General features: G+C 35.6%; 1 protein-coding gene across 1 annotated transcript in view; it reads right to left on the bottom strand.

Annotated features, from left to right (window-relative positions):
* LOC138940332 (uncharacterized) overlaps nucleotides 1-16,507 on the bottom strand; it is a 58,373-nt gene extending 41,866 nt beyond the window's left edge. Inside the window, exons 1-2 of the mRNA XM_070309149.1 lie at nucleotides 16,330-16,507; nucleotides 16,038-16,147 (exon numbers count right to left, since the gene is read on the bottom strand). Of these exons, the coding sequence (XP_070165250.1) occupies nucleotides 16,038-16,147; nucleotides 16,330-16,507 (288 nt within the window). The remainder of the gene's footprint in view (nucleotides 1-16,037; nucleotides 16,148-16,329) is intronic.
* Between the last annotated feature and the right edge of the window lie 1,079 nt (nucleotides 16,508-17,586).

The following is a 17,586-nucleotide window of genomic DNA, read 5'->3' as shown; positions in this document are numbered from 1 at the left end:
AAACTCTAAATTAGTCACTATATAGTAAGCGCTTTTTATATTAAACTTATTTAATGATTCTAATTTTTTATATTAATATCTTTACTTTTTAATATACTTATCTTTATAGGAATTTAAATTGTAATTTACAAATTTCAATTTTGTCGAAAATTTTTTTATCAAACATTATTTTTAAATATTGATAAGAGAAATATTATTAAGAGCGTATCCCAATATTCATTGTCAGTATTGTAAAATCTATAATTTACGTTACTATAGATTTTCAGTACTGGCAGTGACTATCAGAATGCAGCCTATGATAGAAGGCTAGAAAATATTTTTCCAAAAATACATCTATCGAATAGATATAAGATAATAAAAACCAAAAAATAACGATAAAAGTAACGGCTAATTCGTTACCGTTACTGTAAAAATGTAACGACGTTACCGTTATCGTTACAAACAGAAAAAAGTAACGATCGTTAACGAAAAAAAAGTAACTGTAACGGTAACGACGTTACGAGTAACGCGTTACTTCCCAACCCTGGAAAGAAGTTAGCGCAGTTTTGATTTTCTTCACCTATTTACGTTTTCTAAATAAATTCGACGTCATATTATTATATAAAAATACTGTCATTTATTAATTACTCTTAATTACTTCTAAAGCAAAAATAAGTAAACAGTAACTTCTCCAGTTACTATAATATTATGTCCTGAGACGTGCGATCCAACGATTGGCGTTGCATGCGTCGCGTGAGACAAGAGAAAAGTCTCTCGGTACGTCATACGATCCGGCCACAAGCGAGAAAGCTTCCCTCTCGTATATACTCATTTCGGTGAGATCTCGAGGGCGTGACGAGACGCGAGGTGAGGCCGCCTCGAAAAGAAACGAAAAAAGAAGAGGAACTGATTGCGGATTGACCTACGAGCAGCACTCAATTCAGATAATGGAATGACTTGATCGTACACCACCGCCTTCATCTTCGCGCGCGTACATTCGTCCACTACCAGCCGCCAAGACCGTTTACCTTGACGGAATAAATTGGCGCCCAGGGTGCATCATCTCTGATTTTAATAATAAAGCAGCGGCAAAACGGACATTCTCGATTCTCGAATCTGCCCTCCGCGTCTCTTTCTCTCTCACTCTCAAGCGCATCGACTTAATCGGACGGTTTAATAAGACAATGATTAATTATGCTTATTAAAATTACACTAATACGCTTATATTTATCTAAAACTTATATTTGAAGAAATATATTGTATATACAGGGTGGGGCATTTATATTGAGACATCTAAATATCTAAAGAATAAAGCAAGATAGAAAGAAATGTTTCGGACAAAAGTTGTTCAGTTCCAAGGGAGTCATAAGATGGTGCCGTTAGTTTGACATTGGGTGGAGGCGCTTCGGAGATTTCAATGTCAATCTTGTTCTTTTAAGTAGAAACACCCCAATTTTTTTACACAAATCGATTCCTCGCAATATTCTGCATAAAAGGTTATAGGGGTACAATGGCGAAAAGTTTAATAAATAGTTTACGAGATATTTTATCCTTTATTTTATTACTTTACTTCGACATAATTTTACATAAACTGATGAAATATCTCATAAAATTATTTATTTTGCAATAATGTTACCTTAATATTTTCAGCTTAAAAAATGAGAGATGTCAATTGGTGTAAAGAAAATAAAACAAGATTGACATTGAAATCTACGAAGCGCCTCCATCCAAGATCAAACTAATGGCTATATATATAGCGTTTGAAAAATGCGTGCTTTAGCTGACATTGTATGATTGCTTCTCGTTCTACCGATCTAATTTTCCACGGGGCATAGATACCCCTGATAAAGGCGTACAACAATACGATGATAATGGTATTATTAATCGCACCGTATATTTATTTCTTCTTGCATTGATGATGGAAGATTGCTAAACAATAAGTCAATTTTTAATGGAAGAGAATAGCGAATAAAATAAGGATCAAAAATTAAACTATACTTTTAAAAAGTCGGATAAAATAACTGTGATAAAGAGAGAGAGAGAGAGAGAGAGAGAGAGAGAGAGAGAGAGAGGTTTATAGTTATTTAATAAATAAGCATAAAAAAGCAATATAAAATTAAAACAAAATTAAAACAATGAAACACGCTTCGTTTACTAATAAAAATATAATATTATATTCGATCTCTATGTAAATAATAATAACGCAAAGTAAACGATAAGGGATAATATGTTTATCAGCATTAACGTCAAGATCTGTCAGTGCAGGATACATCAATCTAGAATATCAAGATTATAACGGTTGTATAAAATTGTGGAACCCTAATTAGGTACGCGAAGCGGCGAGTTGGCGCCAAATTGCGTGCACCTTTCACGCGAACGAGCGAACCCGTCTCGTTCAATCATTCCGAGATGAATCACCCTGGCGAACTCTCCTGGACAAGACAAGACATTCTCCTCTCTAACAGGCCGCTCTTCCTTACCTTCTCGTCTCTCGTTCCTCGATTACACGGCAAAAGGAACGGTAAAAAACAAGACGGCGTCGTCATAACAAACAGGACGGATTACATACCCAGTAAGAACCGAGTCCGTTTATCTCCACCTATAATTTCGAGACGCGAGCGATCATGCATGGCAATCGACATTAAACGAACACCCGCGTATTTGCATCTAGAGAAATTAATGGCTGCATAATTTTTTCGTAACAGACAGAAAAAAGAAATTAATCGGGCTTTAATATTAAATTGAAAATATAAAATTAAATTAAAAATATAAAATATACGAGGAAGATGTAATAGAAATAAAACTGTGACACTGTTTGTCGAAATATTCGATTTTCCTATATACAGGGTGTCCCATTTTAAAGGACCCACTCAAATATCTCAGAAACACTGCGTTAAATCGAAAAATGTTTCAAACAAAAGTTGTGTGGCTTCAAGGGGGCCATAAGATGGTGACAATGATTTGACCTTGGAAAATCATTTGAAGGTCATGTGAAGGTCAACTTTAAAATCTTAAATAGAAACCCCCATTTTTTATTTAGTATTCTTGTAGCTTGCCTCGATAGCTTTCCAAAATACTATAATAAACTATTTTTTTATTCAGTACTTTTTGAGTTATTTTATATTTTAATCTGAAATCTTTGGATATAAAAAATTTAATATCTCATAAAATAGTTAGTTTTTGATAATCTTACCGTAATACTTTTATGTACAGAATAATGATACAAATCAATTAGTATAAAAAAATAATAGTTTTTAAAAAAATTATTTACGATGTGTTTTTTTAAACAATTATTTGTTTTTCTTTTTTTTTTTTTTTTTTTTTTGCACTAATTGATTTGTCTCATTATTCTGTACATAAAAGTTTCTGTACATTACGGTAAGATTATCGAAAACTGAATATTTTATGAGATATTTAATTTTTTATATCGAAAGATGTCAGATTAAAATATAAAATAACTCAAAAAGTACTTAATAAAAAAATAGTTTATTATAGTGTTTTGGAAAGCTCTCGATGTCAGCTACAAGAATACTAAATGAAAAATGGGGATTTCCATTTAAGATTTTAAAGTTGACCTTCACATGACCTTCAAATAATTTTCCAAAGTCAAATCATTGTCACCATCTTAAGGCCCCCTTGAAGCCACGCAACTTTTGTTTGAAACATTTTTCGATTTAACGCAGTGTTTCTGAGATATTTGAGTGGGTCCTTTAAAATGGGACATCTTGTATATAACAGTTGTATTAACGATATTAATATCATCTTCCCGTCTGTTACTGTCTGTTGACATTCATTCGACGCAGATATATAAATATAAAAGAAAACGATTTCTTGTACTTGCGGATAAAACGTGTACGCAAACGCGGTGGATATGTATAGCCAAAGAGAACGCGGCTAAGCCGCAATATGGCGAGCGAGAAACGATCTAACCCGCACTAACTCAACTGCATAACCACTGCATCTTTCTTTTACGTTTCTCGCGAGCACGGCCTGCGGCCTTCTACCTCCTGTGCCCTTCACGGCCCTTAAGTGCTTCCCTTACCCACCACCTATCCGTCTCTGCCTTCGTCTATCCTCCTGTACCTTCGCCTCGCGCCTAAGCTCCATTCGTTCTCGCCCTTTCTCAAAGCGCCTTAACACAGGAGACGCTCTTCCTCTCAAATTACGCGGGGCGTCTTTCTCTTAATTTATTCGATCCTTTATTCTTTACATATATCACTTCAGCCCTCTCTCAACCTCTACATTCCTCGTATCTCCTTGCTCACTACCATATCATCTACCAATCGTTATCCGATAATACTCTTATTTTCTCTTCTAACAGAAACTATCACAAAATAAGAGTTGATAGCGTCAAGTTAAAATTTTTTGGATTTATTAATAAATTGTCACAACATTTATAAGAATATAGTTGAATATAATCGTTATATTTTAAATATAATTTTTGCCGAATCTTTATATACGATTATATAAATAAATATCATAATAATATTAATACATATATATATATATATATATATATATATATAATAAATATATAAATATATATAATAAATATTTATAATAAATAATATATAAATATATATAATATATATAATATTATATATAAATAAATAACATGTTTTATTAGATTGTATATAATGTCAGATTTTTACTGCCCGAAAATTAATTACAAATAAATAAATTAGGAAAGAAATAACATGTTACAACAGAAATATTCAAAAATATTAAGATATATAATAAAATTACTCTTTGTTCAATTTGTTATACATATATTTCGTTACATTCATCTATTTTCTCTTTTTATATACAGTAACGCAGATTTCTCTGTGATTTCACTATACCAATCTAAACATAATCTCTTTACTATCTGTTAAAGTGCCTAATTTCTCCGCAGCTCGTCCTATATATACCACGCATGCGTTTGCAAATGGAACTACTCGAAAGTCATCGTCGATTAAGATTATCCATCTAATTCTGTTATTTCATTCCAGCTCGGGCCGACTCCCCCCCCCCCCCCACCTTATCTCGCCGAATACCTCACTTGCCCTTCACCGCGCATAAGAGTATTCCCTTTGTCCCTATCTCCCCGTCCGTTTATCTCTTGCGCGTCGCGCATTCCCTTCTATACTTCCCTCCGTTTTTATCTATTCGCTCTTGCCACGCTTGCCCTTCGTAACCCCAAGCGCGATTCTCCTTTCCCGACTATCTGTCTCCGTCTCCCATATTTCCACGATACGTTCCGAGCTCAGGTCTCATACTTGACCTACGTATATGTATATCGCTGTTATCGTTATCCCCTAATCTATTAGATTCAATCGATTACATAATCAATGCTTTCACTATTCACGTATACTACGTTCCAGTATCTCGATATCTCTCTCGTTGCAGCGATATATCTTTTTGTTACTTCTCGATGTTTAAAATATGCCCGTCTCGACACTCTTCCTTTATTCTTTACACTCCATTCTCATGTATCGTCGCTCACTTGTCCTCAGGCTATTCACTGTTAGATTCGCACCCGAACACCTCTATTTCACCCTTGTCCTCTTTTCTCACTCCTTCAAGCATCCTCAGATTCCTCTCTCCCTCACGCCTTCCCATACAATCTATCCCTCTATCCATTCTTTATATCCCTCCTTACGCGATCGTCCCTTAACCGCGCCTCATTTTCTAAATCTATACCTATCGGACTTCTATTTAAGATCCCTAGTACATGATCGGGGGGTCCTTCCCTCTCCCCCCCCCCAGCATCCTTCTATCTTCTCTCTTCCCGAATCTTCGTCTCAGTTTCAACTCGTTTCTTCTCTTCTCCTCTGCTTTCTTTCGGCCCTCCCCCCCTCTCCCTTTCTTTCTGTCCCTTTCTCGCCGTCCTGTTTTTACACACACACACACACACGCCGGTGTCTTCGACTCTCTCCTTCGCGCGCACCGCCTTTCTCCGTTGCGATACGAACCGGCAGAGCCGCGCCGCTGGCGGCACGGAAAAAAGGCGGCCCTAAAAGAACTTCATATTTTTTATGCTCTGACAGCGACTTGGGTGGTCCAAAATGGCCGCCAATGATGTAATATAGTGCTCTCGCGGCGAGAAGCTCACCTTCTCCCACCCTTTCTCGTCTCTCGCAACGTGCCAGCATATATAGAGGTAAATCCACCGCATTCCCCTCCCCTCCCCTCCCCCCCACCCCTCCCTCCTTCTGAAGCCCGACGAACGTTTGAGCGGATTCCCTCCGAAACCTCCGTTTCTCCTTCTCCCATATGCACACCTAAACTCTTAAACCATCTACTCTTCTCCTAACTGCGCGTGTTTGTCGGATCCTATTGCCAGACTCTCCCGGGGCATGTAATTACTCCCGAGGCATGATGTGCCCTTCGCCTCTCTTTCGCTCCTCCACCTGTATTTCTTACCACTCCCCGTTTCTCCCCGCGTATGTGGGAAAGCTGCGCAGCGGCGACGTATAAATTTGTTGCCGTGTATGGCGGTTGACAACGGCGTCGGGACTTGGAACCCCATGAGATGTGCTCGTGCTCTCTCTCTCTCTCTCTCTCTCTCTCTCTCTCTCTCTCTCTCTCTCTCTCTCTCTCTCTCTCTCGTACGTATGTAATTTACAAAGCTCAGAGCTACCTGCCCGAATCGCGATGCTCGGCCGAGTGAGGATAACGAAGTCTCGAACCTCTCTCTTATCGCTGTTGTAAGTCGTGGAAATCCGTAAGGTAATTTAATCCTTCGCACGGACGCAAATTAGAATATTCACGTCAGAATACTTTCTTCATTTTACGCGCGTGCCAAGTCGCAAAATATAATTGCCCTTGAAATTTTTTAATCGTTTTTTGAAATTCTCAAAGTAATATTTATATAAATAGCAATTGCATGTATATATATATGCAATTGCTATTTATATAAATATTACTTTGAGAATTTCAAAAAACGATTTAAAAATTTCAAGGGTGATTATATTTTGCGACTTGGTATATATATATATATACACAATTGCGTCATAAATATTACTATTTAAATACGTAATTAAATAATTAAATAAATGAGTGTATCAAGCATTATCACGAATCTTGCTTTAATAATTCGTAGTAACAGGCCAAAATCCGTCAATCTCTGATATATCATCTTCGAACGATCGTACATCGTGCATCTCTACCCTATCCTGACCTATTACCGTTCGCATCATTAATTTTTCATTCGTACACGAGTTGGACCGTGTCGTACACGACGACGACTCAATAGAGTCGTTCGACGGACGCGATAGACTGCGGAGACACAATGCCACCGTAAATAGCCCCACCGTAAAGTGCCGAATTTTCCTTCGGGGCTTATCGCTATTATTACGATCACGAATTTGCCCCGGAGCGACAGACTGTAATTGTCGGACGTACGAGAAGACCTAATGGCGCCGAGGCCTACAAATTGGATATCGATAACGTAACACAGATATATGTTAATCTATCGCAGATGTCACACTTTCCGTTGTATCTAAATTGACAGTTCATCAATTCTAGTTGCCCGCGTATATCGCCGTAATTTGGTTTGGGATATAATATATAATTTATTTCCAGAGACTGTATTAAAATATGAAAAAAAAAAAATGAGATCTTATCTCAGCTAATTAAATTAAATACAATTGATTTAAGACATAATAGCTATGCTATGTATTATTACTAATTTAAATAGAGTGCTGAATAATTAGACATAGAAATACATGCAGTAAATTAACAAACATAATGTAGCGATCAATTTTAGAGCTGTATTGAGATTTGACATTTTTAAATCTTAACTATTAACCTTATACGCTATTTTGCAGAAAAAAAAATGTTTCTATAGAGATCTTCTTCTGCGAACAGTTTCGAAAGGTAGAAAAGAAAAGTTTGACCTAGTCTTCCTATAGTCTAAAAGAAAGATAGTTATTCTTTGGTGTTTTTTTTTTTTTTTTTTTTTTTTTGGTATATGGATAAATATAATAGATCAAAGACGCCGCCTGTTTTGAACGGCTAATATTGTAAAAGGTCAGTGAGATAATTATCTCATTTTTCGCAAGAAACGGCGGGACTTAAATATTGTGATGCTCGTTATATTAGACATTTCCTAGAGGGCGGACGTTCACACAAACAATTCGAAGGATAAAAGGTATCACCGACAAGGTCCACACGGTACATTACACAGAAATTTGTAAAATATATGTTATATAATGTCTGAAATAATATGCATACAAACGTTTTCTTATTCAAGATAATATTACCTTGAATGCGAAAAATACTGCCATCTATTTACAATGCATGATGCAATCTTGTATTAGCAAAATTGTGGTTTTTTTTTAGAGGAGAGATTTTTTTTTTTTTTTTAATTTACAATGTACGTATATGCCTTGTAATATAATGTTGTAAACTACTGTGTAGTATTTTATTTTTGCCTTACAATAGCACAAAGTTTTAAAATCAAGGTAACACGTGCGTGTCAATCAATGCAATCGTACATACACATATTTCAAAAATTTACTTCTGTCAAAGAAGCAGGTGTGTTTATATGCGGTGGAAAATTCCGAGGAAAAACGCGGAATGGAAATCGATATTGCGATGATGGTCGCAAAATTACATGCTAAAATATGAGAAGATTTTTTTAAAGAGATGGACAATTCGTACAATAATGTTTTTTCCAAGAGAGAAATCCGTCGAGTTTATCTTTCGGTGAACAATGAAGAACTCTTATCCGATGTGTTAAATTAAGCGAATCTTTGTTTGTAGTTAAGATAATAATTATATTATTGCAATGATTAATATCCGACAAAGTTCTAGATAATTGATACTAAGTATTGATTCAATGAGATGTTTATAATTATTGTACGCGTTTTATCTCGATCATATCATTATATTCCACAGCAAAATTTCTCCGCAGTGCTGATCATAGAAAAGATAGATGCTATAACAAAGTCTTCAAACATGACACATATATGTGCTAAAAGCAGTTATGGAATTATTATCTAAATATCAGGATTGGCAAAAAAACTCGTTCTTTTCATTTTAAACAAAAAAACGTAGTTTTTTTTTTCTTTAAGACGATGTTTTTCGTTTTATTTGTGTTTTTGAGTAAAGTAAAAAAGAAAAAAACATATTTTAAATCAAAAAAGCATGTTTTAAACGAGCAAAAAAAAAACACTTGATAGCTTTGATCTGTGTAAATATTAAAATTTTTCGCTAGCGTTAAACTGTAAATAACATTGCCAAAATTGACACAACGCTATTTATGGCCTAAACATACACTTTCCGTAATCGTATTCGTGAGTTATTAAATTTAAAAGTAGATATTAAAAAAAAAAGAAGTACGTAATAATGTAATGACTGCAATGCAATATGTTATCGTTATCGTTCATTTTTTTGTACCTAAATGTTCCCTTTATTTTTTTAGCTAAAGGATTGATGTTATTTTATTTATCATTTGCAATGGATGTTAAAATGCAATGTGTTATGGTTTCTTTTTTTATAATTCGTAATTTTTAGATGAAAAAGAAGAATTGAGATTTTTTTATTTTTCTTTTATTTATAATTTATGTTGAGAGTTAAGTATAAGGTTACATAATAAGAACGGGAAAGGAACGAAAGTATTGTATATTCAATATTATCAACTAGAACTGACCTGCTATGATTTATGTGCTATTAATTTAAAATGCTAAAATGTAAAGTCAGTCAATATTTACTAAGTAATCCTTATTGCGTTGATTGTTATTTAATATACAAAAATAAATATTCTGCTAAAATAATACCCATCTTATCATTTTTATTTTACTATTTATATTTTTATATCTATATGTTACATAAATATTGATAAAAAATTAAAAAAACTGAAACAACAACTTTTTTGCAACATACATATCTATTACTTTCTGTTTTTTTCTTCTTTTTCAATTTCTTTTTCAAATAATCATATATTTTAATTGCAATATTTTGAACAGTTTTAAACTGCCGTTTAAAAATGTTTAAAACAAAAATATTTAAAACAGTGTCCACTGTTTTAAACAAGTTTTAATCGAGCAGTTTTAAACACATTGTTTAAAAGATGCCAACCCTGCTAAATATTATCTAAAAATTTGCAATTGAATAAAAATGGCCTCTAGAGGATTCTATCCATTACATAACGCGATCTCTACGTAACATCTCTACACGTTAATACCGTTGTCTATCGGCGTAATAACGCATAATAATAAGCGTTACGCGTTCGCGTGCGCATATCGCGCGCGTTGCACAATTGGCGGGCACCCCCTTCCGGAACGCTGAGGCGCGTAAAAATGTAATAACGGAATAGTATAGTTTATTGCCTGTGTCAAGATCGTATCTTGTTCGTTATTGTTCGTGAAGTTCTTTGTAGAATGGCAGCCGAGCAAGGAGCGGAAGAATGAAGTGCCGCGCCGCCGCGACTCCTCTAACATGGCCGATGACGTCTCTAAGGGTGAAATTATTCTCGCTCCGTAAAGCGAGAATTTTACCTCCTTTGTTCCTCTCGCGTAATTTTTTTCTCCCTCTCCACGAGATATCGCGACTTGATATAGTTCGCGATATACCCTGAGACATTTTGCAAAATTTCAGCGTACTATATATCTGACAGGGTGTCTATTCCCTGGAAAAATATGGGAAACTAATTCTCAGGGATTTTTTTTTGTACCTTGAGAAATTAGGGAATTCTCATATGGAAATTTATGAGGACTCGGGAAATTTTTTTAAAAATTCTCTCTTTCATAATTTTGCTTTTATGTTGTAAGTAGTAGACAATCCGCCGATAAGTTAAATTGTGATTTATAAATTTAAAATATATTTTAAATATATATCTATCTCTCTCTGATTATATGTATATATATTCAATGTTTTAACAAAATATTGAACATGAAATACATATTCTTTATTTTAATTTTTACTTATAAAAAAATGAAAAATGTTATGCAAATTAAAAATTTTTATTTCAACAGAAACTCAACTTCAATTTTTTTTTTTTTTTTTTTTTTTTAGTACATTTGTAAATCTAGCATATGAAACTTAAGTGGCTTTGTGCTTTTCCTTCATGTAAATATAAAGCATTAGAAAATGTGTTCAATAAAAAAACTTATTTTATAGAAAATTGCACTAGAAAAAAATCTTTAAATATTCTCGTTATCTGGAACTTTTCGACAAAAATATCTGGAAGATCGGGAAATTTTTTTACAAGATTTGAATAGACACACCCTGGCTAATCGTAAGCAGAAAAATCACAGCTAAATTATGGTCGACTGGAATTATAAGTCAACTCGTAGTCGCACGCCAGACACGTAGTTTACCGGTCCAATTACTACGTCATTAAATTGATACGCGCACCACAGGATTATAATGGTCGTTATCGCTTCTTCTCGCTTCTTCTCCCCATTCGGGCCATAAAACAGAGATTCCGTCATCAAAAACGCATCACTTACCGGAGAGAATCGCATCTCTAGTATAATTTTCTCGTTATAATCCAATGATTAAAACCGGCGTCCTATCTCGTCAAATTTGCCTCGTTGTCGTTTCCGACAGACATTCATTCTCAATGTCGAGAAACGGAAAAGGAAGGAAGGCCAGCCACGCGATACACATTCCCGAATAATAATGCGGACAATGATATTATTACGTTCAGACTTGCTCCTATAATGCATCACAGACTTTCGTCGAACGACGCATCCTTGACTCGATCGAGGGACAAATTTTGACACGCGAAATCACGGCTAACGAGTCTTTGCCGATGTGTTATATATCACTACCTCTTGCTCTTTCCCTCGTGATTCCCGTGCACGGGAATCGATCTGATCGGATGCAGAAAAATATCATTTCGCAAAAAAAAAAAAAAAACCGCGTTCTCAAACTATCAATTTAATATTTTGTCTCTCTCCAATCTCGAAAGAAACCCCATCGATTTTACGATGAGCAAATCGAGACGCGGGTAATGGATCGCGCGGTCGCCCTATACTTTTGTATCTGATGATGCAGTGGATAATTCTTGCACTTGATACACAGGATCTCTCAAATAATCTTGTCTAATTGTTGTTAGAAATACAGATTCTTTCACAAAGTTGGAAGAGAAACTGATCAAAAACGCCTTCTTCTTCTCGCGATATATATCTTTCAATATGGAATATCTCGATGATGAAGCCGTAAATTAAAATTCTTCCTGTAAAGCGCACTTGAAATCAGATGAAGGATATAAAGTTTGATCACCCTGTACATGCTATAATAATATATCAGCTGCCTTTCACTGATCATTCGCGATTATATCCTGTGCGCATCAGACTAAAGCGCAAGCGAGTAGTTTTAATCGTGCATATCGTGCGTAGAATTTATCGTACGTCTTATGTTTTCTTTCTTTTTTAACGAGTCGAAGATCTGGATCTCAATCTCTTCTGATCTGTGCCCCGATCTTTCTAATCGAGCCCCCGTCTTCATTATCATAATATATAAAAAGATAACAGCGCGCTATTAATCGTGAGAAATTGAATCGATTTCCCTAATAACAAGGTGCTAAATAACGGCCGACTTGCACTGCTAATCGATCGTATATAGACAGCATAAGACAGGACTTATCACCTCGTAATAATGAGATTAAACAAATTTCCACATTACACAAGTTTCATATACCCTTGAGGTGCGAGTATGCAAAAAATAACTTATTCTTTGTAGATAAAAAAATTTCTATTTAATTTTATTTATGTTACATAAATGTAACATGCTTAAAAATTTGTAAGTTTTTACTTCTTTTTTTTTTCTTTTTTTCCCTCAAACAAACGAACGGAATAATAATATACGAATGTGGAAAGAAAGAGAGTAGAGAAAATTCGGATAGTAAAATTTTAACAACGCGGAATGCACGTGTTACGTGTATCGCGCGCGTAATCGGCTCGCGTTTATCACCCTCCGAATTATAATCGCTCGTTATCACGCCAACACTCGACAAGCACTTTTTCTCGCACGCGCGACCGCCCGATGCAATTTACGATTAATGCAACATTTTTTCAGCAGCAACGCAATCGCCGTGCATGCGCCTCTTTCCTCCTCCTCCTCCTCCTCCCCAAAGATAAGGGAGGCTGCGTAAAGTATTATATCTTTTTCACGGACATCGGAGTTGCACTTCCGGTATAATTTTGTCATTAACTCTCTTCCCTTTTTCGTTCTTTGCATATCCTTTTTGCCTTCCATCCACGTCACTTTTGCTGAAAAGTTGACGGTAGGCAAAGATAACGCAGGAAAGGGTGGCATATAAAAATCTTTCAGCATTCGAAACTACTTTTTAAGAAATCTGAATATATATAGGTATAAATGTGACGAAATACAAAGAGACATGAGAAATGTAGTATACATACAGTATGCATAAATATATATATAAAACAATTACTCTGCTTTTAATTTTTCGATTAGACATGTATCTAATCAGATATATTATTTAATTTCATGGATGTCCTTAATGTTTGTATGTTTTGAATGATTTTTATATATATATACTTTAATGATTTTATACGAAAATTGCACAGAGACCACCGTGCGCAATAAACGAAAATTTTTCGAATTTTCGCGAACAAAAAAATCTTGGTATTTTAAATACCTCTTACCATCTACTGTCTAATGCCCAAAGAGATTGACAAATAATTTCAAACAGGATTATCCCGCGACACAGCTTGAGAATCCGAAACTTAAATCTTCTCATTAATACTTTGTACAAGTCCGTCCCTGACAAGGCAGAGACAAGAAAGACGGGAAGCCGGCCAAGCGACGAGGGAGAAGAACGAGGATCGCGGGTCCAGCGATGATAATGATTCCGACGATGATAGACGGCTCGTTATTACTATACGCGTTCGCGTCGAGGAGTAGAGGGGGACAGGACGGCCGGTGCTGTTCGTGTTTTAGAGCTGGGAGCGATCGGTCGACGCCATTACTCACACCGTTTGCGCCTGCCACATGGTCCGATAGGTCTCCTCTCATCCTTATCTTCTCTCCTTTCCTTCCTCTCCCTCCGTTCCTCTCTTCTGGCGCTCGCTTCTGTGTCCACCTCTCTTTTCAACCCTTCCGTCCTCTCTCTTTCCTACCATTTCACCGTTCCCTTCTCTCTTCGATTCTTTTTCTCTCACACGATATTCCTGTTTACCTCTTCTTCTTCTATCCTTTATGCCCTCCGGTTCTGACTTTCAAGCGCGAGATCTGACGGCTGTATCGTACCTTTCTCTCTCTCTCTCTCTCTCTTATCTCTTCTCCTTAGGGTGCGTATTTTATTTGGCGCGCCCTTCAATTACCTCGTACGCAATTCGAATGAAGAAGAACAATTGCTATATTAGATGCACGCCGGGTGGGTGTGTTAATACATTTTACTCGTGAAGCTCGCATCCGCTTGATGCAGCGATTTATTATCTTCTCCAACGCGTATATACAAGCAGAGATACAAGCTTGTTGCGCCGATAGGCGAGTCTTTCATTTCTCCATGCATGCTCAAGAAACATCAGTTTATTAAAATCAGATTTGTACTCAATTATATGTACCTACGAATGCGTATAAAAAAATTGTATCGAGGATAAAAATATTAATTTAAAAATACGTAACATAAAATTGCGATATGCTTAAATTATTATTACACACACTGATAAAATAAATCGTCGAATCTTCCTAGAAATTAAGAAAATGAAAATTTGTAATTTTTATATGAATCTATTAAAATTGTATCAAATTTCCTTCTTTAATAAAAAAAGTGACATGTTCAGAAAAAAAATTTGGCTATTAATTTACACAGATCGAAGAGTTATATTAAGAATGTATATGTATCATATGTCAAAACATTGACAAAAGCATGAAAATTTCGTAGACTATATTCTACTGTTTCTTCTGAGTATCTGAGCGCAAAATCTTGAGCACAATTCTCTTATCGATTTGAAAATTATTTAAGTTCAAAGGTAGTATTGATTCTTATGGGAAATCGCGTATTGTGTAGGACAAATTTGACAAGGGAAAAACATTGCCAACGAAATAAAAATTTTCACATATTGAAAAATCTTTAATAAATATTTATGCAAAACTTGATTTAGATCCACTTATTCGTTTAAAAGTTATTTACTAAAAATTGTAGGAAAATATTATCTTTCTCTGTCTCTCTTTCTGTAAATTACTTTTTTCTTTTTCTTTTTGTTTCTTGCAATTGATTTCAGAAGGTATTCACGATCAAAAGTTTTTGTCATAAATCAGGAAAAATATAATTACAATTATTTTCTTTTACGAAGATGTTAAAAACCATATTATTTTGTGATACTTCAATTCTTTTTTATAATCGAGATTTATTTATTTGACTTTCAAACAATATAAATGTAAGAAATGTTTTTTTCTTATTTTGAAAGTTTTTTGCTACTATTGTACAACCGAAACATCCTTAACGCCTTATGAAGAACGCTCCAGCTTAACACGAACAGCCTCAAATAAGGATCGATATTGATTCGTACGAGATTGGGAGTTTCTCTCGTCGCGTTGACCGGCTTTATTACGTCGTCGGCGTTTGTTTGAGGCATGATACGACATGACGGTCGGTTTGTACGCGACATTATGAAGATGTCCCCGACGTACGGCGAAACGGCGGCGTGCGAGGCATTTACCAATACATTTCTACGCTTGCCCGTGTACGTGCACGCGGCGGTGCAAGATGCATACGCGCGTGCACGGGCGTGCCGACGCGAAATCGCACGTGTATGCGTGCACACCGACGTTACACGCATTATTTGATGGCATTGACATACGTCTTCGCTGTCAGCCGATCGTTAAGGGAACAATCAGAGATCCGCTCGAACGAATCTCAGCCAAGTTGGCCCTCTTCCTATCTTCCTCTCTTTCTTATGCCGTTTATGTATAGGTGTGCTCGAATAATCGATATCCATTGTCAATATCTTGATAAGAACGATGCGATCCGAACTATAAGCGATATATTCATCGGTATATGTTATTTATGAAAAAATATCTCGTGAAATGATAGCGGTGAAGAGTGAATGCGATGTTCATTCTCGTTTGTCAAAGATATAAAATCGAATTCTACTCACTCCTTTGTGGTCACTCGAATTTTCGAAGCGCGTGTGTGAAGAAAATCGAAGGGAATTCTGATGAAATCCGGAAAGAGGCGGGCGACGATTACTTTCGAAAAACGCAAATCCTGCAAATCGACAAAACTTTCGGTTACATCTCGATACATCTCAATGATTTGGTGATTTGAAGATTCCCAGTGATTTTCCAATACGACCCGGTGTATCCCATCGTACACGCGGGACGAGATACGACCGTTTACATATACATATACGATCCAGGTGCTCTCCCCCGGAACCGCTCCTTTATTACGTGACAATATTGCGAACGTTTCTCTCGCGGGCAATAATGCGCCGTAAGATCCATGCCAGATGTCACCAGATAGCGGATAGCGGGTCATATAAGAGACCGAGACCTCAAATATTAACGGAGAATCCCGGACATATGGGAGCGTGTCTCTCCTACGCGGTAATACCGCGCTATCCGACATCGTTCTCCTCGCCCTCGCCCTCTTCCATCTCGTGGATATTCGGCGACGACACGTGCGCGAAACGGCTTATAAAACTTTTCACCAACATCGTCGTGCCGCGGCGTGAGATCACCCTAACAGCGTTTATTTTTTTCACGATCACATTACAGTACCGTAGAGTATGCGATATCAGCAAGATACCCGTTATATAATCAAAATGTCGCAAAAGATATTTATAGAACACCGAAAGAAATATATATATCGTGTCGAATAACAAAAAATTTCATATAGATCTTTCTATGTACAAAAATACATACATAAAGAGAGAGAGAGAGAGAGAGAGAGAGAGAGAGAGAGAGAGAGAGATATCATCCTCTTTGTTTCAAAAATATAATTATGATACCTTGTTATTAGAATGTATTGTAAAATTATATATATAATGGAGCTTATTATAATGTATCTCACTCTCTTTCTCTCTTAAGCCAACTCTAAAATAAAAAAAATATAAATCTCTAATAATATGCTATTATATGATATTGCATAAAATATTAATATTACGACACACACGCACAATAAAATAATTATAATATATTAAGTTATAATATATTATATTAATTAAGATAAATCATAATAAACCATAAAATAAAATGTCAATACTTTTCAATACGCGATAAGAAAGAAAGAGTGAGACAATAAGTTTTTTTTTATCACATTCTTAATGTATACAAATTTTTGACATTGCATTTGCTCTTAATCTATCTATTTTTAAATGTACAAAAATTTACCTCTCACGAGAATACAGAATCAAATCCAAATCTGCGAACTACAGATTAATTCCTTCTACATGAAACCACTCGCACGCATCACTTTGACGACAACGGAGCTTGAAAATGCTGTTCGTGCTGCTATCTCATGGCAACTATGTATATCAATCCGCTCAAAGTGTACATGTCTGAAATAATGATAAAATTTCTTTTAGGTATATTTTATATCACCTATATTAACTTAATTCCGCAATTAAAGTTATCGCAAGAATCATCATTTTTGTCGTATTATTCGTCTAATCTTATTGAATGATATATATGTCAGTTACCGACTCG

This window comes from Polyergus mexicanus, unplaced genomic scaffold, assembly GCF_030449975.1.
Source record: "Polyergus mexicanus isolate NDT 795.1 unplaced genomic scaffold, iyPolMexi1.0 SCAF_16, whole genome shotgun sequence".
Taxonomy (NCBI): Eukaryota; Metazoa; Arthropoda; class Insecta; order Hymenoptera; family Formicidae; genus Polyergus; species Polyergus mexicanus.
This window is presented reverse-complemented; position numbering and strand designations above follow the sequence as displayed.